General features: G+C 40.5%; 1 protein-coding gene across 3 annotated transcripts in view; it reads left to right on the top strand.

The window, feature by feature from the left end:
• The window catches only part of LOC126412879 (D-threo-3-hydroxyaspartate dehydratase-like), a 276,261-nt gene that overhangs the window by 123,139 nt on the left and 126,549 nt on the right, over window positions 1-26,573 (top strand). The window contains exons 1-2 of one of the 3 annotated variants that reach the window (XM_050082765.1): window positions 18,932-19,038; window positions 23,581-23,689. Coding sequence is in view for 2 of the 3 variants with exons in the window: in XM_050082764.1 (XP_049938721.1) it covers window positions 19,032-19,038 (7 nt within the window). In the remaining variant the exon portion in view is untranslated. Of the gene's footprint in view, window positions 1-18,916; window positions 19,039-23,580; window positions 23,690-26,573 lie in introns of those variants that run through there. The other 2 variants (XM_050082764.1, XM_050082763.1) reach the window with 2 other exon arrangements.

Here is a 26,573-nt window from a genome sequence, read left to right as displayed (position 1 = left end):
GGGCTACTCAGATTGTCTCCTATGTCGTTAATATAGGTAAGGAACAACAGAGGGCCTATAACACTTCCTTGGGGAACGCCGGGTATTACTTCTGTTTTACTCAATGACTTTACGTCTATTACTACGAACTGTAACCTTACTGACAGGAAATCATGAATCCAGTCGCACAACTGAAGTGGTACTCCATTGGCACGGAGTTTGGTTAGAAGACGCTTGTGAGGAACGGTGTCAAAAGCCTTCTGGAAATCTAAAAATGTGGAATCAATTTGACATCCCCTGTCGATAGCACTCGTTACTTCAGGAGTATAAAGAGCTAGTTATGTTTCGCAAGAACGATATTTTCTGAATCCGTGCTTAAGTGTCAATAAATCGTTTCCTTCGAGGTACTTTATAATGTTCCAAAACCCTACTACACATCGACGTTAGTCATATGGGCCTGTAATTCAGCGGATTACTCCTACTTCCCTTTTTGGGTATTGGTGTGACTTGAGCAATTTTCCAGCCTTTAGGTGCGGATCTTTCTGTGAGCGAGCGGTTGTATGTAATTGCTAAATATGGAGCTATTGTATCAGCATACTCTGAGTGGGACCTGACTGGTATACAATCTGGACCGGAGGCCTTGCCTTCAGTAAGTGATTTAAGCTGCTTTGCTAAATCGCGGATATCTACTTCTATGTTCCTCATCTTTGCAGTTGTTCTTGATTGGAATTCAGGAATATTTACCTCGTCTTCTTTGGTTAAGGAGTTTCGGAAAACCGTCTTTAATAACTCTGCTTTAGTGACACTGTCATCAGTCACTTCACCGTTGTTATCGCGCAGTGAAGGTATCGATTGTGTCTTGCCACTGGTGTGCTTTATATATGACAAGAATCTCTTTGGGTTTTCTGCCAGATTCCGAGACAGAGTTTCATTGTGGAAATTATTAAAAGCATCTCGCATTGAAGCACTCGCTATATTTCGAACTTCTTCAAAACTTTGCCAATCTTCGGGATTTTGCATTCTTTTAAATTTGGCATGCTTTTTTAGTTCTTATGCAACAGTGATGTGACCTGTTTTGTGTACCATGGGAGATCAGTACCATCACTTATTAATTTATGTGGTATGGTTCCAATGGCTCTGAGCACTATGGGACTTAACAGCTGAGGTCATCAGTCCCCTAGAACTTAGAACTACTTAAACCTAACTAACCTAAGGACATCACACACATCCATGCCCGAGGCAGGATTCGAACCTGCGACCGTAGCGGTCGCGAAGTTCCAGACTGAAGCGCCTAGAACCTCTCGGCCACTCTGGCCTGCAATTTATGTGGTATATCTCTCTCAACTGCCATCGATACCGTCTCTTTGAAATCATTCCACATCTTTTCTACGCTTACGTGATTATATCGGAAGGAGTGGAGACTGTCTCTCAAAGAGGCGTTAAGAACATTTTATCAGCTTTTTTAAATAGATGTACTTTGCATTTCTTTTTTATGGTGTGGGTGTTACGGTATTCAGCCTAGCAGCCATTGCCTTGTGGTCGCTAATCCCTGTATTCGTCATGATACCCCCTATTTGTCCAGAATTATTTGTTGCTAAGTAGTCAAATATGCTTTCGCAACCATTTACGCTTCGAGTGGGCGGATGAACTAATTGTTCAAAATAATTTTCTGAGAAAGCAATCAGTACAATTTCGAATGAAGTTTTATGCCTGCCGCCGACTTTAAACTATAATTTTTCCAGCATATCGAGGGTAGATTGAATTCGCTACCGACTATAATTGTATGAGTGGGATACCTATTTGAAATGAGACTCAAGTTTTCTTTGAACTGTTCAGCAACTACCGATATATCTTCTGAGTCGGGGGGTCGGTAACAACTATCCAAGCCTTTGTCTTCTTAGTGCCCACAGGAAAAAAGCGAAAAATCCTGGTTTCGACGACAAAGTGACTGACTTGTTCGGCAAAAAGAAAAGAAATTTACTGTTTGCCTTTTGCGATAAATATTAGTGTCAAATCTATAGATTAACCTGCTCTTTTTATATTAGTACTAATGTCAAACATTCTGAGGTGTGTATTTTTAGTTTGTTTGCTGTATTAAAGGACACGGACTTTCCTCCTTCATTTGTGTTGCTAAATATTCACTGGTTAAAATAAAGCGTTTTTTTATAAAGGATGTTAAGTGTGGCCTAGTATTTTAGTAACAGGACAAAGTTTTCAACAGGGACCGTACTGTAACTTTTTTTTATGACTACTCAGAAGTCGCCATTCGTCTTCCAAAATATTAAAGACTAACGACCAGTTCCAACTACGCGCGGTAGCACTAATTTTAAATGTCTACGGTTGGACTTGTTTGGCGTGGCGGTAACTTTGTTTACAGACCACTGCATAGTGTTGTGTAACGCTCAGACAACAACGTGAGGTAAGCGAATATAATCGCTTTCACGTAACTGTAACATTTTATGCAACTCACGCTAGGAAAAGTCTCAGGAGACAAGAATATTACCTGTTCCATATATTAAGTGGCGTTTGGAGTGTCTTCTCGTGCTATGATGGGAGCACATCTTGATCTAATTAATATGGTCGAAACGAATGTAAATATTCTAGGCGATAATCAACTGTCCATCACCCCCAATATGCTAGACCGCACAGGAGGCTACCGGCAACCCCTGTGCAGTGATGCGGCCGTCAGCTGTCAAACCACACACAAGTGCCCTCAAGCATGAGGCAGTGACATCCTTTTCACACGTGACACCTCAGAAATTCCTCTTGAAAATACGTGATCACCTAGGCGCCATTGCTAACACGACCGGACGAGAGCAAAGACGTATTTGCAGAGCGCTTCGACGCTGGGCGCAAGCAAGCACGAGCCATTGCTCTCACTCTGATGCTACCTGCAGCGAACAGGTGAAAGTTGCCTCTGTTTTCGGGTATACAGTTAGACTTCTCCGAGTGTTATACTGACATCACAGAACTCCAATGCACGCTCACGCTGATCCCATATGTGGGACACCTCTGTGCAGCATATGTGTTTTACCATAGCTGATGCGTTACCTGGCGATAGTGACATCACTGAATAGTACAGTGTGCATTGTTCCTAGCGTGACATGCGAGACACATCTAACTGTGCTTAACTTCCCAGCGTGACTGATGCAATGCAATGAAGTGCACGCACGTATCTACAAACCATCCCAAGTGCTTCTAACAAGGTTCTCAATCTTATACTAATGTCGCATGGCTCTGTAAAATACGAACCGAGACGACCTCTTTGAAAATTGTATAGTGTCCCAGAAATAATTAACCCTCGTTTTCTTGATATCTTAGCTCGTATGCACGGAAATTTTTGCCTTAACAGAACCTGTTTACGTAAATAGCATAGAATGACATTGAATGCAGTCTTCCTAGCGGTCCTTATATGGTACCCTGTCCATCACGTGTTACCCTAGCTGCGTTCAACACACAAACGATCCCACCACTATGTAGAGACTCCTATATCCCAGCACAAAAGAATGTCTTGTGAATGAATCGAGTATTATGATTGGTTCTTATCGAATTTACTCACTGAATTACCAATGCCATCGGTATCGAAGCACCGTCCGCCTTTTCTTTCTTTTTGCACATGAGACTTTCAGCGGAAAAAATCTATTTTACACAGATCGCCATATTGCACCCACAATTAAACCCTGAAAAGTGCCCCTACCAATCGTCAAATACAGAAAGACTCTTACTCATTTACAGTGCTCTCCCACTGAGGACAGGAGCTTGAATATTAGAGTGCAAACAGATCACCAACCTAGCAATATATCACCACATACCATGTCCATGTAGTAGACATACAATTCCTATCCTACGCCGTACCAAATCATCCCTTTTACATCATTTGTACATATATCATGAAGAAAGACAGCATCGTATATACCCCTCGCAGCGATAGATATTTCCCTGCGAGGTTGGCGGTCATCTATGGCCGACGGGTGACCAGAGCACCCTCAGTGGACCAAATTCACTCTCAGAAATGTTCTACAAATTTGGGCTCGCTTCCCCTTGGCACAAATGCGGTTGCTGTTTCTGGTGCAGACGTGCTCGCTATACTTACAATTGAATGGTACAGCTGCAGTTTCAGTTGAATGACATTTGACAAGGAGCGAAGTATCGGGAATACATCCTGTTGATGGCCGTGGTGGAAACAGAAATATCTCTACCATTCTTATGACTTGACATAATCTTTCCTCTGCTATCACAGTATTCCACAGTCATCTCCTTTGCACATGTCGGAACACAAACACATACTTCATAAGCTTGATGCTCAAGGCGAACCTATCATGCATTCCCTACTACTACTAAGTATAATACTTCGTCAATAACTGATTGCCTACGATACAAAATGATGCTGAGAGAAAATCAGTGAGGGGTGGGCATGTCTAATAAGTTTATCTTGTGAGTGATACCACTGTGTCTTAGAAAGATAGGTATAATCGTCTTATATGTTAAAAAGCCGATCGCAACAACTACTCTATGTTAGTCACAAGTGCTCATGGTTCTATAGGTGCACACAAGTATCCATGTTAAAAACAATACTTGCTTTATATATTGAGGTATGACATTACATCTGTATGAGGTGGTTTCTTGTCCATAAAAATACCGAGATGGTGATGGCTGGGGTGTATATTATCATATCAGCAGTCGGGTTACACGTAGCCCACGATGCAACCTCATGATAAAATCGTTGAATTACGAAAGTGATTCGGCTAAGGAATGTGGTATTTAACTGCTAGCTGCAATTGCCTCACCCTGTAGATATTTCTATAGTTCTTGTAACGTATTCTGTCTTGATACCATGTCAGAGGTTCATTAATGTATCCACTGAGTTGTAGTCGGTGGAGGCGATGGCTAATTGAGAAAGATCATAAACAGTAGTAGATGGTGTGCTGATTGAGGTCGTAAGAAAATTTACACTAGCTTTTCAGATCTCTAGTGTTACGCTATCTGCTAGAAATGATGTCTATGATTTGGAATCAGTTTTTCCATTCAAACACGTACCTGCATTGGATTCTATTGACAAGTCCTTTAATGATTACAACCACTACTCAATCATATTTCTGGCACTCTCATATTTAGAAACGAGTCACCTTTCTCGAACCTGTCTGCTACAGTAAAATTCCAACCTGGTTTCAGTCAGCCCCGACGCATCTTCCAACTGAATCAATTTCTACAGCATTGCACATGTGATCTTTACAATTTAAGTCAGAACTGAGCAGAAGTCAGAGAAGGCCATATCCATCACCTTCTGCAACCCATGTAGCAACAAAACGACCTGAGTTAGCGCAACAAGACCGTGTTTTGACCCTTTGGTGGAAATGCATGGATTTTTCGTGGATCTCCAAACCAGATACAGGTACTACAGACAGATGCAGATCCGCGTCCATTCACATATATCAGTCCAACATGCCGTCATCGTTATTCTGTACCATACAATAGAAAAAAATGAGGAGCAATAAAAGCTCCACTAACTTCTTCCAATAGAGAATTCACACAGGCATCAGTGCTGGCGTGATGACACATAGCTGCGGCAGGGGTCCAGTGCAGAGAGAGAGATGTCGCAATGTTTCCCAGATTAGCATTTCTCCTAGCAATCCAAACGGAACAGCCCATCCATCACTAAATTTACCTGTCAAACTGCTGCTGCTGGCGGTGTGAGACGTTCCTATTAAATATACAGCTTTCGATCCAATGCAGAGGCCAGTTTAAGGTTTCATCACCTGTACTGTAGGCGGATGATCGTATCCCATGGACTAGACTGTGAGTCACAAGAGACACTCCCTGTGGCCCTGTCTCGTTGTTTGAAGCTTTATTTGTTTCTGCTGTAGCACACTTTGTACATCACCATACATTTTGTTTTTCTGCCACAACTTCGAGATCTGTGTCAGGTTCTAAACTGGCATTAAGAGGTTCTGATCCATGGCTTCTTGCAGAAAACTAGACATCGCACCATGTAAATCATGTTATTACTGAGGTTGCCACAACACGCCAAACACACACACACACACTGGATGATTTTAAATGAGAGAGAGTTACAACAAAAGCAAATTGGGGGAGTTTTTGCAGCGTCGTGGATGGTTTCCAAACTATAGTCCGAAAGTGATTATCGAGCTCTACATTTAAACTCATCTGTCATGTTCATGGAATAGCTGATGACTCTACATTCCGTTTCGACTGATTCATCTTACTGCAGCCATGTACGCGATCAATGTTTCGGTCGCAGTCTATCATAACAGTCGCGACACACAGTGCTGTAAAAGTTGTTACCGTTTGACAGATGGAGCGACACTAGCGCTCCAAGCGGCGTGTAAGGTGAACGTCAGACGGGTCATACGCATGTTTGTTTTGCATCCATTTCCTTCGTAATTTACGAAATATTTGCGTTTTTTCTTGCCTCCAAGGATTTGTGTAGTATCAGCAGGCATATGTGTTTTTAAAAATGATTCTAAAATAAGCGCAAGTATGGACAAAAACCGTGAATCGAGTGACAAACTACAACACATTCGTGAAGAAACACTTGTGACGTTAGAATGAACTGCAGCTTACCACGTTGATATCAAAAGAATATAATGACACAAACCCACACGTAAGAAGTACAGACATGTACCTCGACATGCAAAAATGATCGACAGCTCATTCTGTTGTGACTTGGCAAGACAGCCAAGCCACTAGGAGGTGAAGCCGAAAGGCACGCGTTTAAGCTCACGCAGGCTGGCGTGAGGTCTGGAACAGTTAAAGGAGTTGAGTCTAGTAAATAAAGTACGAAGCTGCTGGAATACTTAACTTTAATCCATAAGTGGTGAACATAGCTCTTGACGGTACATGCATCACAAGATAAATAGCAAATGATAATGGCGCATTGCTAGGTCGTAGCAAATGACGTAGCTGAAGGCTATGCTAACTATCGTCTCGGCAAATGAGAGCGTAATTTGTCAGTGAACCATCGCTAGCAAAGTCTGCTGTACAACTGGGGCGAGTGCTAGGAAGTCTCTCTAGACCTGCCGTGTGGCGGCGCTCGGTCTGCAATCACTGACAGTGGCGACACGCGGGTCCGACGTATACTAACGGACCGCGGCCGATTTAAAGGCTACCACCTAGCAAGTGTGGTGTCTGGCGGTGACACCACACATTCATCGTTCTGTAGTCCTACTATGTTTGTCATTGTCATCGAATATTGCCACAAGTACGACCTTCATCTTTATATTATTCTAAGTGCGGCAATCAACTGCCAAATAGTGGGAGAAATATGCTGAAAACATTATAATGAGCTGATTACATTACATTTCACGCAAAACCATACATTTGAATAATTTTCAAACAATCTGTCAGTGAACGAAGTGCTAACAAAATAATGTCATCACACGAAGGAAGCAAGGAAAATTAAGTGCCTAACAACAGAAGTGAATGAAATACATACCAACATTACGCTTTTGTAAGACACGAATAACTGCACTTAATCTAACCACTTCATCGTCAAAGCAGGTCTGTGTTGACGATTCACACGAATTTGGCACTGACACATGGAGAGTTCAACTGGTTGCTTCTGTGCCATAGGACTGTTTTACAGCTTTAGATGAATTGTCGAATCTTCGTGGCAGTTTCCTCTTCACCGTCAGTTGAGGTGGCTTATTTAGGATGCCAAACAGTGTGGGTACTGCGTTCCACACGAGTTTATTATTGTCTGCGTTCATGAACTGGTTTTGTTCGAAATGTAGCAAACAAAACCTATTATTATTATACAGGTAAATTGGGTCTCTTTTCGTAAGGTGTTCTCGTCTGCAATTAACTAGCCATTTTCTGCTCCTAAAACGAAACATTGATCATTAATACTCATGTAGTTTGCAAGTGAATCCTGACGATAGAGTTTAGTAACATGATGGTATACACCTCTCAGGATCCTTAGAAAACCTAAAAAAAAAAAAAAAAAACAGCTGTGGTGTCATCTTCCTGTTGTTGCTGCAATTTATTGCGCTACAAACGCTCCAGCTTGTGAAAACCATTGTGGAAATCAAAATAAACAATCACTATTCTCTTCCACGATTGCGTCGAACTCACAGTTTAAGTTACCGGCCGCTTCGGACGCTGCTGGCGCGGTAGGCAACTAAATCGAGGCGGAGTGTCACGACTGTTACGTTAGACTGTGGTTTCGGTGCTATCCACCCCACATGCTGCTGTTCATCAACCAAAACTCTTTGTCCAACTCAAACAAGCGATATCAGTCAATCATTATATGGTAACCAACAGCGTGCCAGTGCACAGATGGGATGGAAAAGACACCATCGATGTACTCTAATAATAAGCATCACAGTTGATAGCGTGAATAATTTTAGCAGTTTTACAGTAATTTCTCATAGTGTATACGTGGACAAGGAAGTCGTGGCCGAAAAACAAAATGTATGGTGATGTACAAAGTGTGCTACAGCAGAAACAAATAAAGCTTCAAACAACGAGACAGGGCCACAGGGAGCGTCTCTTGCGACTTACAGTCTAGCCCATGGGATACGATCATCCTCCTACAGTACAGGTGATGAAACCTTAAACTGGCCTCTGCAGTGGATCGAAAGCTGTATATTTAATAGGAACGTCCTACACCGACAGCAGCAGCAGTTTGACAGGTAAATTTAGCGATGGATGGGCTGTTCCGTTTGGATTGCTAGGAGGAATGCTATTCTGGGAAGCACTGCGACATCTCTCTCTCTGCGCTGGACCCCTGCATCAGCTATGCGTCATCACGCCAGCATTGCTGCCTAGGTGAATTCTATATTGTAAGATGTTAGTGGAGCTTTTATAGTTCGTAATTTTTCTCTGTTGGATGGTACAGAATAAAGATGACTGCATGTTGGGCTGATAGATGTGAATGGACGCGGATCTGCTTTGGACTGTAGTATCTGTATCTGGTTTGGATACGCACCACAATCCGTGCATTTCCACCAAATGGTCAAAACACGGCCCTGTTGCACTAACTCAGGTCGTTTTGTTTCTACATCGGTTACAGAACCTGATGCATATGGCTTTCTCGACTTCTGCTCAGCTCCGAATTAAACTGGAACGATCACATGCGCAAAGTTGTAGAAATTGTGTCAGTTGCAAGATGTGTAGGGGCTGACTAAGACCAGGTTACCGAGCGAGGTGGCGCAGTGGTTAGCACACTGGACTCGCATTCGGGAGGACGACGGTTCAATCCCGTCTCCAGCCATCCTGATTTAGGTTTTCCGTGATTTCCCTAAATCGTTTCAGGCAAATGCCGGGATGGTTCCTTTGAAAGGGAACGGCCGATTTCCTTCCCAATCCTTCCCTAACCCGAGCTTGCGCTCCGTCTCTAATGACCTCGTTGTCGACGGGACGTTAAACACTAAACACCACCATTAAGACCAGGTTGGAATTTTACTGTAGCAGCAAGTTCGAGAAAGATGACTCATTTAGAGATATGAGAGTGGTAGAAATATGACTGAGTAGTGGTTGTAGTCAATAAAGGACTGGTCAATAGAATCTAGTGCAGGTACATGCTCGAATTGAAAGACCAAGACAGAATACGTTACAAATACTATAGAAATATCTGGCGGTGTGAGGGGGTTGCAGCTAGCAGTTACATACCACGTTCCTTAGCCGAATCACTTTCTAAATGCAACTATTTTATCATGAGGTGGCATCGTGGGCTACGTGTAACTGGACTGCTGGTATGATAATATACACTCCAGCGAGCACCGTCTTGATATTAATCTGGACAAAAAACTACCTCATTCAGAGGTAACGTCGAACTTCAATTTATAAAGCAAGTATAGCTTTTAACACGGATACTTGTGTGCTCCTGTAGAACCAAAAGCACTTGTGACAGTAATATGGAGTAGATGTTGCGAATGGGTTTTTTAACATATAAGACGATTACGCCTATCTTTCTAAGACACAGTGGTATCACTCACAAGGTAAACTTATTAGACATGCCCACCCCTCACTGATTTTCTCTCAGCATCATTTTGTATCGTAGGCAATCAGTTATTGACGAAGTATTATACTTAGTAGTAGTAGGGGATGCATGATAGGTTCGCCTTGAGCATCAAGCTTATGAAGTATGTGTTTGTGTTCCGACTTGTGCAAAGGAGATGACTGTGGAATACTGTGATAGCAGAGGAAAGATTATGTCAAGTCATAAGAATGGTAGAGATATTTCTGTTTCCACCACAGCCATCAACAGGATGTATTCCCGATACTTCGCTCATTGTCAGATGTCATTCAACTGAAACCGCAGTTGTACCATTCAATTGCAAGTATAGCATTCAAATATATATGTGACCGGTTTCGTAGGATGATTCTGTCTATGTGTGGCCTGTGGTGGGAGTGATTCACGTTTACAGCTAATGGTATGGTCTGCCCAAATGGAGAGGCCTGTTGGAGTGTGGGAATGTAGATCACTTAACCAAGTTGTCCTCTAGACGACCGAATGGCGAACTAACACTTAGTGTGTGTTGGATAGCTTTCGTGATCACGTGGAAAATGGAGAAGATTGAAAATGGAGGTGTGTTTGTGCTGGACTGCTATTCCTTCCCACGTAAATTGTTCAGTTCACTGCTTCTGCACACTTCTCACCTTTATTTCGTTGAGGGAACATGAATTGTGGTGTGTGCATCTAGCAAGTGAAAGACACGTTTGCTGGTTCTCTAGACATGAGAAACACATTAGTTGACTTTGTAAATTATAGAGATAATTTGGAATCTGTTACATCATGGACATTGGTATTCGTGAGCGGAAATATCAGTTTCCTCTGTTTGTTTAAAGCTCTCACGTAAAGGTCGTCGCAGGTTGGATAAGCGCTAAAGTTCTGGGTTTGTAGAGAAAGAATTTGCAGTCTATATCTAGGAACTATGTTGCGTGAGCGACCAGTGGGCTACTGCTGTGTGCTTGATATCGAGAAGTACCGAGAAAATGGTATAATATTATGGCAAACCATGCGAAAATACATATGTTCTTGTAATCCCAGAGTCTGGAGATGGGTGTTGCAAAGCAAGCAAGCAAGCAGGTCCGCACCAGGAACAGTAAAACTGCATTTTTGCCGAGGGGAAGCAAGCCGCATGCTTGAGGGCACTTGTACATGGGTTGACAGCTGATGGCCACATCACTGCATGGGGTCTGCCGGTAGCCTCCTGTGCAGTCTAGTGTACAGGGGGTGGTGGACGGTGCTTGTGCACATCGATTGCATGACTGATTCATTATTAGGCCAGCAGGTCTGTAGACTGTGCTATGCGTTATTTAGACAGTTTACAAGATGATTTCGTGTCTGCACATCGCTGTACTGCATTATTTAGGAGCAGTTTGCAGGTCTGTACTGAAATTATTTCGGTAATGTGGGAGTTGTTTGCGTGTCTGCCGGCGTTATTTAGGAGTAGTTTACAGGTCTGTGGGCTGTGTGGCGTGACCCCAAGCATGTCAGAGCATGTGTTTTGTATCGGTGTAATAAATATACTATCTTTCAAAATCTATCCATAAATAAATTGCTCCAAAATAAATAAAGTACACTCCTTCCTTACTCTCTCCAGCAGCCCAGCGCAGCCTGAGACATTTCCCCCTCCAGACAGTCTTCTGGAGTTATGTCACAGAACAGATGGCCGCACCCTCTGGTGACAGTACTCACGGAATGGAAGACATCGCTCTCTGGTGGCAGTAGTGTATACCGGGTCTAGACCTCATGGTGAACACACTGTTTCCCGCCAAAATTCGCCATTTTGGATAATGGTACTTGCGTCATCAGCTGAAATCACAGCCGCCATCTTGGATTACGTCACGGATGAGATTGCCCTCTAGCATCAGTACTGTGTACTAGGTTAGTTGGTTTCCGGACATCACGGTGAACACACTGGATGGTGGTACTGCCTCTAATTGTTTAAATAAAGATTGGTGCATGCGAAATAATAAAGACTTAAGTCCAGCACAGGCCGAATCCTTTTCCCACCAATTACTAGGAAGAGGTAGCGGTCGGGTGACTTAGGTTAGTTGAGGTAGCCCAAGCGTCCTTTCTTTCCTGTCAGGTTCTTAGATTAGTAGGGATAGCCCAATTGACCTATCTTCCTGCCAAAATTCAAACTTCGCGTCAATTCCTAGGAAGAGGTGGTGGTCGGGTGACTAAGGTTAGTGAAGGTTGCCCAAGTGACCTTTCTTTCCCGCAATTTTCATAGGTTAGTAGAGGTTGCATTGTCGTGATGGAATTTGAACTTGCCACCATTTTCTGGGGGAGGGTGTTAGATTACTGGAGGTGCCCAATTGACCTATCTTCCCACCAAAATTCGAACTTCTCACCAAAATCCACCATCTTGGATGACATCATGGACGCTATCTTGGATTACGTCTTCGTGATGGAACTTTAGGGGTACCCTGTGGGGTGATGTACCCCTGGGGAGGGGGTCTCGTCATCGCCGCTATCTTGGATGATGTCGTTGTGTCGTAACTTTTGGGTCACCCTGTAGGGTAGTGTCGCCCTGGGGTTGAGATGAAATCATCGCCGCCATCTTGGATGACGTCATCATGACGGAACTTTTGGGGCACACTGTGGGGTAGAATCCCCCTTTCCCCAATGCTCTCGTTTATGACTCTAACTATTAAAGACAACCCTATCAATATCCTCAGTTCCTGAGATTAACCTCTACATACAGGCACCACAGCGATATATATAGGGTGCTCATTTTAACTGAAGACATTGAATTATCTCGAAAACTATGTATCGGCTCAAAAAAATCATAATTTCAATTTGTTTGTCACTGAGGGGGACTACCAATGGTACCACACTCTACCTCTCAACCAACATAGTGCGTGGATGGCGGGGAGGGGTGGACAAATTCGAAATCTTACTAGCAGATAACAACGTAACGACAAAACCTACATACGTTTTGTATGAAGCATTTTCTTCGTTTTGCCACAGATGGCATTGTAATCCAAGGAAGACAGGCCAAAATTTCGTAACTTCTACTGGAAACCCCATTCGCAAGCTGTATTCCTCCGACATATCGAACAAAAGGGACTATTCGACACGCCAATGTGGCGGTGGCGAATGCTAATCTACTTTTACAAATAGAGTAAGTGTTCAAACGCAGCACTGCTTACTTCACCACACTTAGTGATCCGCTTTTCAAAAGACGGCAGACAGGACAGAAGTATATCTGCTGGAATGTCAGCACAGGCGTTTTTGATGCTGTCGACCATGTTTTCACGGACTTGGCACTTGCTGGTACACCTTATCTTTTAAATATCCACACAGAAAGAAGTCCTGCTACATCAAATCTAGCGACTTAGCGGGCCAATTAACAAGACCACCTCTACCGATTCACCGACCAGTATAAACACGGTCTAATGTTTCATGTCCTTCAGTTGCGTAATGCGCTGGGAATTGTCATGCTGAAATCACATACGTTATTGAACGGGCAACATCCAACAGAAGTACCGGTAGTTCCTGTTCCAGAAACATTCGGTATTTGCGTCCATTTAACGCGAAGTCGATAACATACCATCCAATGAGTTTGCTCCCCATGATGCCATACCATATGTTAACCAACCAACGATGTTAATGGTTAAGTTACAGTAACAGTGGGATTGTGTACACTCCAGTAATGCCTGTTGTGCCGGTTCACACTACCGTGGTTTGTGAATGCAGACTGATCGGAAAACAGTACCTCGTCAAAGAAAAATGGCTCAAATGGCTCTGAGCACTATGGGACTTAACTTCTGAGGTCATCAGTCCCTTAGAACTACTTAAACCTAACTAACCTAAGGACATAACACACATTCATGCCCGAGGCAGGATTCGAACCTACGACCGTAGCGGTCGCGCTGTTACAGACTGTAGCGCCTAGAACCGCTCGGCCACTGCGGCCGGCCTCGGCAAAGAGCATGGATATCTTTGTTAATGCGCACATTCACAATTTCCGTTATGGAAATCGGCGCCATGAAGTTCTTGATGCAGTGACACGTGGTAGGCATGATACTTATGACGATACAGTATTGTGACAATACCTATGGACGTACTGGGATCGGATCGCACTGTAAATGCAGGGTGCTTATGTGTACGCTGTAGCGCACTGAAGCTAGTTCAGCTATTCCATTAGCTTCTCCTGTAACATGTTTTCTTCGTATCCTTTCGCTGTCTGTACGCTGTCATCAGACTTCAAGGGGTTCACAATCTTGTAAAATAACGAACGAGACCGAGCTTCTCTGTAAAATGCTCGGCATACAAGGCAACAGCAGCCTCAACATTTCTGGTACACACTCCGTAAATCAGGATCATTTCAACCTTTTCTTTCGCAGTTGCAACATTCGTCGACCACTTGCACGTCTGTTCTCCACATGACAGATAGGTGTGCACGCAATATACACTGCGCAAGTATTGTAATGTTCAGAGTCGCTATCTGTTCTACGTCTGCATGATTCGTACGCTCCGGTCGCAGTGTACTGCCTGTTATGATACGTCGTAGTTCGCTATACGGTCACGGTGGCACATCGAGTTCAGGCCCAGATCTATGGCAGGGAAGGAGGCAGGGGCAATAAGGGCTGTCTGTCAATTTGAGGGTGGCATTTTCAGGGGTGCCAAATTCATATTCTTGAAGAAAAAACTCTATTTCTCAAACCGCCTAGCATCGAGCGCATGTTGGTATATCGATTATTCATATGATTTTGAAATGTATCCCTGTTGGTCTTTGATCATTTCTGAACACATTCTAAGTTGATTTATGAACGAATCATAAGTTGATTTTCGAATGCGTGCATAGTGTACATGATGCCTGTGCGAGGAGAATCTCCGTCGCATTTAGAAATAAAAAACTTTACCAAAGACAAAAGTGGATGGGGCTGTACGAGCTGAGCCGAGAAAACTTGAACAGGTGGATGCCAATCGCTGTTTGTTATGTGGTTGATTGGGTGTGTGAATGATCAGCATTGTTATATTAGTGAAAAACATAGATTCAGACTATCAGAGTGCAAATAAACGACTAACAGGATTAACAAAAAAATGGTTCAAATGGCTCTGAGCACTATGGGACTCAACATCTTAGGTCATAAGTCCCTTAGAACTTAGAACTACTTAAACCTAACTAACCTAAAGACATCACACACATCCATGGCCGAGGCAGGATTCGAACATGCGACCGTAGCAGTCCCGCCGTTCCGGACTGCAGCGCCTAGAACCGCAAGACCACCGCGGCCGGCAACAGGATTAACAGGTAAGAAAGATTACATATTATCTTCTCGCTGTATCCAAGACAATGAAATTTTGACAGAAAATTTTTGGCAGATAGCTACCTCCCCTAATGGCCAGTTGTGAAGTCCTCTGTTAGCAGTCGCTTAAGTTCTATTCCCGGAATAGCGTGGAAAACGCGTTGTAGAACACGTAGTAACCCCTAATCAGAGAATAAACGCGGGACAACTGAACTGGTGATTCTGCCAGGGATAGTGAAGTTAACCGGAGAATAAGTTCGACAGTAGCTGGAATAGCTACGGAATTAGTGATGACAAGATTTGTAAATTATAGATTCCAGCGATCTGTCGTCCTTTTTAATTTTATTGTGCTTATCTAGATTTCGACTAGAAGCTAGCCATTCTCAATGCACTATTATTTCCGCTTAATGCCTGTAATTCCCTGTTCATTGAACTGTGGATGAAGCCCGACCAACAGGGAATTAACATGCATTGAGAGGAAATAATAGTGCATTAAGAATGGCAAGCTTCTAGCCGAAATCTAGATCTGCACAATAAAATTTAAAAAGGACGACTGATCACTGCACTCTATAATTTACAAGTTAATATAACAGTCGGTGAGTGCAACAGCTTTCTGATTGGAAGGTAACCTGATGACGACAAGATTGCTTGTTAGAACGAAGAGGGAGAAGAAACGGCGGCATCTCGCAAATTGTATGGAAGTATATGATGATTCCAAATGCGTATAAAAATTTCAATCTCTTGCTTGAGAAACTGGAACATATGAATGAAATGTGAAACTATTTCCTAACATAAAACCTTTCGCTTGTCGTAGGCCAAATAGGCATTTGATGTGGTACTTCGTGAATTATATTCTGACGATTTGTGCCAAAACACTCTCGCTTATTCGGCGAGTATTACAATTGCTGCAATATTAGATAGGTCTATTTCGTTTTGTCTAGCATAACATGACAAAATAGACGTAATCAAATCGAGAAATCAGACCATTCTTGCGTACTATTCGTACTAACAGCTTTTTCAGTATTAGACAACGACATTTTGATTTTTATGTAGCAAAACGTTCAACGAACTTTGATGAGGTAATAGATTCTTCCCCAGAAAGGAAACTACACCGCGTAAATATGTAGCAATATTAGAGAGAAAAAAATACTAGGACCTAAGAACTGAAGAAATGTGTTCTGTCTTCCTTGTCTCCTGTCCTTATTGGTTGTATGTTTCCTATATTTAATTTTATATCACACAAAAGAGAAAGTTGTTAGCTAATAGGCAATAAAGAGTGCAAATTTTCTGAATAGTTCTTATTCTCCCAGTCGTAAATAATCCAACCCAGTATTATTTGTGAGTTTCTTTTAAGGGGAGTAGGCGACTTTGAGCAGGAGAGGCACACAGAACATTGTTATTTCCACTGCCCTGAATACAGGTTTGATGGCCTCTATTACAAAATATACACATTTGAATTCCACAGAGTGAAATATAGTGACATACGATAGAAGAATGCTTTGTGAAGAGGTGTGGCACTGCACTTTGGCACACTTAAGACCAAATACTGTGTCTTCAAACATACATGTTTTATGTATCAAACTCTTCAGAAAGATGTACATGTTTTATGTATCAAACTCTTCAGAAAGATGTGTGCTACAAAATGAACATATTTTTTAAAAAAGTTTTAACGTCCTATCTATCTCAAACGCTCGAGGTAGGGATAATGGAGGGGGGGGGGGGGGGGAGGTTTCGCCGCTATCAAATTTTTGCCTCGGTTCGGAATTATCATAGATCCGGGCCTGATCGAGTTGTCCCTGTTTCATATATTGGAGTAATAAAACGTTGCGAAGAGGGTTTCCAATTTGAAGTTATGAAATACTGGCCTGTTGTACCCTCACAGCCTAGAGGTGGGGTCCTATGTGCCATTGAATATTCAAGTGTCATTGAGTAGCAAGCCATAAATTTTGATTGCGTACCCATTCCTATTCCTCCGATAACAGTTCCTTCTGTGATGAAACAAAGAAAATGCTTCAGACAAATGTTTTTTTTAGATTTTGCCGTAGAGTCGTAATCTGCAAGAAACAATGGCGCTTCCCACTGAAGATTTCGAAGTTACCCCTCGCCACCCACGTACTGTGAAGGGTGGAATTATAACTTTTTTTGATCCGATGTCTAGTTTTCGAGATATTTCAAAGTCTTCAGGGTCCCTTGAAGCGATCTAAAGTATAAGATTTCCTTTTATTATCATTAGTTTAACTATTTCTACTACTAATAGTTAAATATGTGCGCTTGCTTTATCATTTTGTGTATGATGTACAACAATTTTGTGTCAAAATCTATAGTTTGGAATTGCTGGTATGATTTTCTGCATCTAAAAGTTCGTGACCCTGCTCTGGTGTATAAAAACCACCAGAGTAATGTTACTGTATTCAGCCATGCTCAGTAAATTAGTTGGTGTGTAACTATAGGATATCAAATATCCTACCCTGTTAAATTTGGTAACCTGCTCGATTATGTTACTGTAAACTACAATATCTAAACGAACTGGACATTGCATTTAGATTTATTTAAGGATATTGCGTGCCTGTATTTCGTTAGAACTTTCTGAATTTACATAGCCAAAAATCCGAAATGTGCATAACTTCATAATCATCTTATTGTTCTGTTTCTATCAAATTAAATAGGGGATGCTGAGAAAATTAGATTAGAAAATAAGACACCAAAAGTATTTGACGAGTTTCGCTGTTTTGGCATCAAAATGACTGATGATGGCCGAAGTACAGAAGATATAAAACGCAGTGGCGATAGCATGGAAAGGACTTACAAACTGAGGAATTCGTAATTGGCGAACATAAATTTAAGTGTTAGAAATACTTCTTTGAAAGCACTGTTTGTCTGTGCCCTGCACAGAAGTGAAATGTGAACGATAAGCAGTTCAGACAAGAAGAGAATAGAAGCTTTTGAAACGTGGTGCTACTGAAAACAACGCAGAGGATTATATAGGCAGATCGAGTACCGTAACTAATGAGAAGGTACTTATTCGAATTCGGGGCAAAAGAAATTTATGGTACAATTGGACTATTAGAAGGGATTAGTTGATTTGACACGTTGTGAGGCATCAAGGAATCGTCAGTTTGGTAATAAAGGGAAGTTAGGGGGTAAAAATTGTTTAGGGAGACGAAAGGATGCATACAGTAAGCATGTTCAAACGGATGTGGGTTGCAGTAGTTATGCAGAAATATAGAAACTGGCATAGGATAGGCTAGTATGCAGAGCTGCATCAAATCCGATTTCAACAACAACGTTCACGTATTGTACAGAAGTAATACAAAAATTTAAAAACATTTAGTTACTGTCGGATAGAGGCCTCGCAGTTCATCCATTGCTGCTACGCGCCCCGCCCGACCTTGAATCGCCCCTTGCTACAATTTGTATCTGTAAGGACTCCGTAATACATAAAGGTACGTCCTTATCAAGGAAAGATTCATTGATAACGTTCTTATCGCAAAAAGTTACGCAATTTGGTACTCTACAAGTCAAACATACCATGTATCGGCAATTCTGGTGCTGGCCATTAAAAATATTAGATATTTCGCTCTGCAGGGATTCATCTTCCGTGTCACAGAAAACTACGAAAGCTTGTGAATTCTGGCCACTAATTTATCTTTTGGCGCCAATATACTTCTCTCGCCGCTGGCTTACGACTGTCACGTGCTAGCTGTTGTCTGAATCGAGCAGCTGTTTAGTTCGCGTCGGCCTTGGCGTTAAGAGGAGTGTGTCTTCTGTGCAAGACGAAACTGTTATGAAGTAGTGTCTCGTCTGCGCAAGGCGAACCTGTTACCATGTCAGGTACGGGTACCGTATTTGTTTCTGTAATGAGTAACAATAATAATAATAATAATAATAACAGCAGGATGCGGGATGTAGTACTTATCACGCAAGTGCCTTGACGATGGGTATTATTTCGTAACACAGACAGAAGTACAGCATGTTACTGCACTCTTGACAGTACTGTCATACTGTCACTGTTACTATCCCTTCCTATTTCAGTCGTACCGGAACCGAGATGCGTAGTGGCTCAAGTTCACAACTGAAACCATTGGTGTCCACAGCCTGCTTCTTTATGTATAATTGTATATTGAATGACGAATGAAGCTACCGTAACGTTATTTATTATACACAGTGCATCCTTTGGCTGTTAATATACATCCTATACCAGCCTACACTATACTATAGAACAAGTTTCAACAGATGAAAAGAGTGATCTCGAATAAAAACCAACAGATGAGCATCAAGGATAAAAAAAAGATAAGCTAATCGTTTTTTCACGGCCGTTTACGTGGGCATGGAAGAGTTGACTTGGCCTACATCATCATATGCTTCCCTGCATGCAATGTATGATCAATATGATAATAAAATTACTAATTGCATATAGTTGCTTACAACTGAAGCAGAGGTCCGGAGTTCGATTCCGGATTTTACTGAGGTGAAAAGCCCTGAAACAGAGTCTACTCAACCTCGTGAGGTCAGATGAGGCGCTACTTCAATAAATAGGCAATTAACACGCACCCACCAAATTGATGTGAAGTTTTCACCATGCTGGGAGGCACGCTATACTTGTTTCTTAAGGCGAAAAGGGGCAATGGTGGTATCAAGACACTCAACATTGTGTTCGAGAAAAGCAGGTGGGGCATCTTACCGGATGGTGTTACTGCATTGAATATTGTTCGTCGACGGAATATTGTTTAAGAAATGATAGATTTGCGACATGGTAAGTTATAAATATATTTACGCAGCCTTGTAAGATGGAAGAAGGAAAGTCACACTTCAACTATGGGTCAAATAGTGAAGGATAAGGCACAGACGATGAGTCAAGCGTTATAAATCAATAAAAAAGTTCCAAGGAGGGGCCTCAAATTCGGTAACTTCTGTCTGGACTTACACAATACCTTCAGTTCTTTCGAGACATTTGACAAATGTGTACAGCCAATGCAAGCGGAACACACAATTTTTAGTAACGGTGCACTCAAAAAATTAAACGCCAGAAACATAACAACAACAGTTGAATCATTGTTACATAAGACAGAACTAAAACAGTGCGATGAATGAAAATTACACCCACACCATAGGCCTGGTAGGCGCCCCAATATATTGCAGTAAGCTCTATATGCATTGCATTTATTACAGCAAACACTGTTTTATGTAAAGCAAGAAATTAAAAATCTTTTACTGGGTGGGTAGGACCACACCAGAGCAATCTTTGTTATTAGTTAGTGTCTCTCTCTCTCTCTCTCTCTCTCTCTCTCTCTCTCTCTCTCTCTATATATATATATATATATATATATATATATATATATATACCCGTCCTTTTTTCCCCCTAAGGTAAGTCTTTCCCCTCCCGGGATTGGAATGACTCCTTACCCTCTCCCTTAAAACCCACATCCTTTCGTCTTTCCCTCTCCTTCCCTCTTTCCTGATGAGGCAACAGTTTGTTGCGAAAGCTTGAATTTTGTGTGTATGTTTGTGTTTGTTTGTGTGTCTATCGACCTGCCAGCGCTTTCGTTCGGTAAGTCACCTCATCTTTGTTTTTATATATATATATATAGTCCAGACTAAAAGATGTAGCATGATGTAATGGGTGGGAAAAGGAAAGAAGATTAGGGTTTAACATCTTTTTAAAGTTAGTAGATCCTAAAGGTAATATGTCTAAATGAACATATGTCCGAAACTGAAAATATCAGTCTCTTCAATAAGTTTACAGACTACAAAATGGCTACCACCGTAGAGCTAGTGGTTATAGAGCCTCTTGCATACCAGTAACTTCCTCAGTAGACTCTGAAAGCAGAGAGAATTTTTGTCATATAAATGAATAACTTATATTTGAAAGTTGTGGTCTTCAGTCCTGAGACTGGTTTGATGCAGCTCTCCATGCTACTCTATCCTGTGCAAGCTGCTTCATCTCCCAGTACTTACTGGAGCCTACATCTTTCTGAATCTGCTTAGTGTATTCATCTCTTGGTCTCCCTCTACAATTTTTACCCTCCGCGTTGCCCTACAATCTAAATTTGTGATCCCTTGATGCCTCAGAACATGTCCTACCAACTGGTCCCTTCTTCTTGTCAAGTTGTGCCACAAACTCTTCTTCTCCCTAATTCTATTCAACACCTCCTCATTAGTTATGTGATCTACCCATCTAATCTTCAGCATTCTGCTGTAACACCACATTTCAAAAGCTTCTATTCTCTTCTGGTCCAAACTATGTATCGTCCATGTTTCGCTTCCATACATGACTACACTCCATACAAATACTTTCAGAAACGACTTCCTGACACTTAAATCTATACTTGATGTTAAAAAATTTCTCTTCTTCAGAAACGCTTTCCTTGCCATTGCCAGCCTACATTGTATATCCTCTCTACTTTGACCATCATCAGTTATTTTGCCCCCCAAATAGCAAAATTCATTTACTACTTTAAGCATCTCATTTCCTAATCTAATTCCCTCAGCATCACCTGACTCAATTCAACTACATTCCATTATCCTCGTTTTGCTTTTGTTCATGTTCATCTTATATCCTCCTTTCAAGACACTTTCCATTCCGTTCAACAGCTCTTCCGAGTCCTTTGCTGTCTCTGACAGAATTACAATGTCATCGGTGAACCTCAAAGTTTTTATTTCTTCTCCATGGATTTTAATACCTACTCCAAATGTTTCTTTTGTTTCCTTTACTGCTTGCTCAATATACAGATTGAATAACATCGGGGAGAGACTACAACCCTGTCTTATTCCCTTCCCAACTACTGCTTCCCTTTCATGCCCCTCAACTCTTATAACTGCCATTTGGTTTCTGTACAAATTGTAAATAGCCTTTCGCTATCTGTATTTTACCCCTGCCACCATAGAATTTGAAAGAGAGTATTCCAGTCAGCATTGTCAAAAGCATTCTCTAAGTCTACAAATGCTAGAAACGTAGGTTTGCCTTTCTTTAATCTTTCTTCTAAGATAAGTTGTAAGGTACAGTATTGCCTCACGTGTTCCAACATTTCTATGGAATCCAAACTGATCTTCCCCGAGGTCGGCTTCTACCAGTTATTACATTCGTTTTTAAAGAATTCGCGTTAGTATTTTGCAGCTGTGACGTATTAAACTGATAGTTCAGGAATTTTCGCATCTGTCAACAGCTGCTTTCTTTGGGATTGGAATTATTATATTCTTCTTGAAGTCTGAGGGTATTTCGCGTGTCTCGTACATCTTGCTCACCAGATGGTAGAGTTTTGTCAGGACTGGCTCTCTCAAACCTGTCAGTAGTTCTAATGGAATGTTGTCTACTCCCGGGGCCTTGTTTCGACTCAGGTCTTTCAGTGCTCTGTCAAACTCTTCATGCAGTATCGTATCTCCCATTTCATCTTCATCTACATCCTCTTCCATTTCCATAATATTGCCCTCAAGTACATAGCTCTTGTCTAGACCCTCTATATACTCCTTTCACCTTTCTGCTTTCCCTTCTTTGCTTAGAACTGGGTTTACATCTGAGCTCTTGATCTTCATACAAGTGGTTCTCTTTTCTCCAAAGGTCTCTTTAATTTTCCTGTAGGCAGTATCTATCTTACTCCTCTTGAGATAAGCCTCTACATCCTTACATTTGTCCTCTAGCCATCCCTGCTTAGCCATTAGTCGATCTCATTTTTGAGACGCTTAAGTTCCTTTTTGCCTGCTTCATTTACTGCATTTTATATTTTCTCCTTTCATCAATTAAATTCAATATTTCTTCTGTTACCCAAGGATTTCTACTAGCCCTTGTCTTTTTACCTACTTGATCCTGTGCTGCCTTCACTACTTCATCCCTCAGAGCTACCCAGTCTTCTACTACTGTATTTCCTTTCCCCATTCCTGTCAATTGTCCCCTTATGCTCTCCCTGAAACTCTGTACAACCTCTGGTTTAGTCAGTTTATCCAGGTCCTATCTCCTTAAATTCCCACCTTTTTGCAGTTTCTTCAGTTTTAATCTACAGTTCATAACCAATAGATTGTGGCCAGAGTCCACATCTGCCCCCAGAAATGTCTTACAATTTAAAACCTGGTTCCTAAATCTCTGTCTTTACATTCAAAAGTTAATCATCAGCATATGTCACACCCTTGGGTACTGTATAGGCACTGTATTCCTAGATAAATGAAACATTATTACATACATTAAAAACTGTTATATAAGTTAACTTAACATAGCTGTAAGAACTGATGACAAATGTGCTCTACATTTAAAGAGTTAGACAGCCACAAATGGACTAAATCTAAATTTTGACCAGTGCACAAGAGTGACACAAACTGTTTCAACATGTATTGATAATATTGTAAGGAGCTATAATTACACTGTAAAAGAAAATTTTATTCCAGATTTTTGTGTATCAAACCATGCAGCACTGTCTGTAGGTTATCACTATCAAAATTAAATACCGGCTACACAACAAAAATATGTAGGAACTTCAGTCAAGAAAATGTGGAGGTATTTATTACAAACCAAAGCCTAACCATGTGGTGAGCCAGCAAACATACTTCAACAAATGACAGATATAATAACAGATCATCCTGCAGACATTTATTTAAGGATCTAGGGATATTCACAGTAGCTTCTCAGTATATATACTCTCTTATGAAATTTGTTATTAACAACCAAACCCAATTCAAAAGTAATAGCAGTGTGCATAACTACAATACCAGGAGAAAGGACGATCTTCACTATTCAAGATTAAATCTAACTTTGGCACAGAAAGGGGTGAATTATACTGGCACTAAAGTCTTTGGTCACTTACCAAATAGTATCAAAAGTCTGACAGATAACCAACAAGTATTTAAGAAGAAATTAAAAGAATTTCTGAATGACAACTCCTTCTACTCCATAGAGGAATTTTTAGATATAAATTAAGAAAAAAAAAAATATTAAAAAAAAAATAAAAAAAATAAAAATAAAAAATAAAGAAAAACAAAAAATAAAGTTGTTATATTAACTTAAGTATGTTGTTAAATTAACCTAATTATGTCATGTATTGGAAAATTCGACTCATTCCACATCATTACGAAATATCGTATTCATGATCCATGGAACTAGTATTAATCTAATCTTTAACAAAAGTCATGAGTATTTTCAATGAATGCTTCCCTTTGTAACAGTATGGACTAAGTCTGACAAAAGTAGAGCATGAATGGCAAAATGAATTAAAATATCCATCATTAAGGGGAGGAAACTGCATATGGATGCAAAAGTTAATCAAAACCCTGAATTACTTAAATATGTAAACACGTACAAAAAAATTGACAAAGTAGTTAAGGATACAGGGTACTTCTCTGGCTCAATATTAAGTAAAGATCAACACCTATTTCTTTCAGGCGCTGTTTATAATGTATATTTGTACAGATTTTTTGTTGATACTGGTTTTGCAGCACACTTTCTAAACATATTAGAAGTATTTTAAATATTTTTGAACCTGCTTAGGGTTATTAAAAATTACAAAGAAATTGATGCAATTTTTTCCTCAAAATGCTTCCTCAAATTGAGGTACAATTTAATCCAATGTTATACATTTGAAGGAGACCAAATTTTTACCAGATATGCATGACATGATGGATGAGGTACTAGACTTACTTAATTCCACCTATTATGTATATTACAAGGTTAAAAAATATCACATCTTACACTTTAATTTTTATATTTTTTTCCTAATAAAACTGTTATTTTTTCTATGGTTTAGTTTATTCTGCAATAAAGCTTAGGTCTACTACACAGGTATGGACTATTGCAAGTTACAGAAAAAAAATTAGTGCAATGTTTTATAAACTTCAGGAAATATTTGTACCTGAATTCTGAAAAATACAACTTGGGGGGAATTGCGAATGAAGGTATGAGTCCAATTAAACTGTGCCTCAGAACATTCCTGAAGCATAGTCTTCATCATGCAGCATTTTGTCATCTTCAAGCTTCCTCTTTTGCACTTCTTGCTTCTTTGGTAACTTGAAGAGCGAATCTTTCACTTTCATGCACCCATTGTCTGTTGATTTATTAATTTATTGAGCCATTTTCCTCTACAGCTGCACAATGTGCAAGAGATATTTGTTTTTTTATTAACAGTTTTACATATAATATACCTTTGTATATAATAACACATTAATATATCAAAATATATCAATTAACGATGAATACTTAAATAAATGTTGTTACCCTATATACAGAGAGATAAAATATGAATGTTCTTCTGAATGAGACTACATTGGGTAAACACACAAAAAATTAGTTTTGTAGGTATTCATTTACTGTGTAAAAGCAGTGATCAACCAAGTACGGCTTCAGTTTAAATTTGAAGTGACCAATGTTTTGTATGTTTTTAATGGTATCTAGTATGGCATTCTATAGTTTGATACTAGGATGGATAAGGCTGTTTTGAAATAACTTTGTGTTGGCGCTTTGAACATGTACATCCAATTTTTGTCTTGTATCATAGCTGTGTATTGTGTGGTTTTGAGTGATGAGTGGTATTTTTGTATGTAAGTTTTGCTTTAAATACATTATATTTTCAAGTACATATATGCAAGGAAGTGGCATGATCATCCTTTTTCGAAACAGTGATCTACATGATTTGCGATTATCTACCCCTTTCATTATTCTTATAATTTTTTTTTGAATTTTGAATGTTTTGATGGCATCTCCAGAATTTCCCCAGAACATAATCCCATACTGGAGGTGAGAGTGTACAACTGCATAATATACACACTGAAGGATGTTGTAGCTGGTACAATTTTTTAATATACGCAGCACAAAACAAGAAGTACTTAATTTTTTGTTCATTTGCTCAATATGTGCTTTCCATTTCAAGTTGTCTTGTAGATGAAGTCCAGAAATTTGGTACAGGCTGTTTTGGCAATTGTCTGTCCGTATAGCTCTAGATTGGGTGATATCAGATTTTTTGTTTGTGCTGTGTGTATATCCATAGCTACAGTTTTTTCAGTGCTTATTATTAAGTCATTGTCATCAAAGTAACATGTTAGCATGTCAGTGGCTTCTTTTATGTTTTTTACAAGAGTTTCTTCTGAGTTTCCTGCAATTAGAACACTTGTATCATCAGCAAATTGAAATATTTTACTGCTGTCATTGCTTTTATTTAGGTCATTTACATAGAGTAAGAACAGTACAGGACACATTACTGATCCTTGTGGCACTCCATATTTAACAGTCAGTAGCTTGGAATTATATTTCCTTATGACATTGTCCCATTCTTGATCTATTTCCACATATTTTTCCCTGTTCTTAAGATAAGAGCTGAGCCAGTTGTTAGCTGTTCCCCTAATGCCAAGATTTTCTAGCTGGTGTAGCAATTTGTCATGATTTATGGTGTCAA

Source organism: Schistocerca serialis, chromosome 7 (genome assembly GCF_023864345.2).
Source record: "Schistocerca serialis cubense isolate TAMUIC-IGC-003099 chromosome 7, iqSchSeri2.2, whole genome shotgun sequence".
Lineage (NCBI taxonomy): Eukaryota > Metazoa > Arthropoda > Insecta > Orthoptera > Acrididae > Schistocerca > Schistocerca serialis.
The sequence above is the reverse complement of the archived record's forward strand: the minus strand, read 5'-3'. Positions and strand labels throughout refer to the sequence as shown.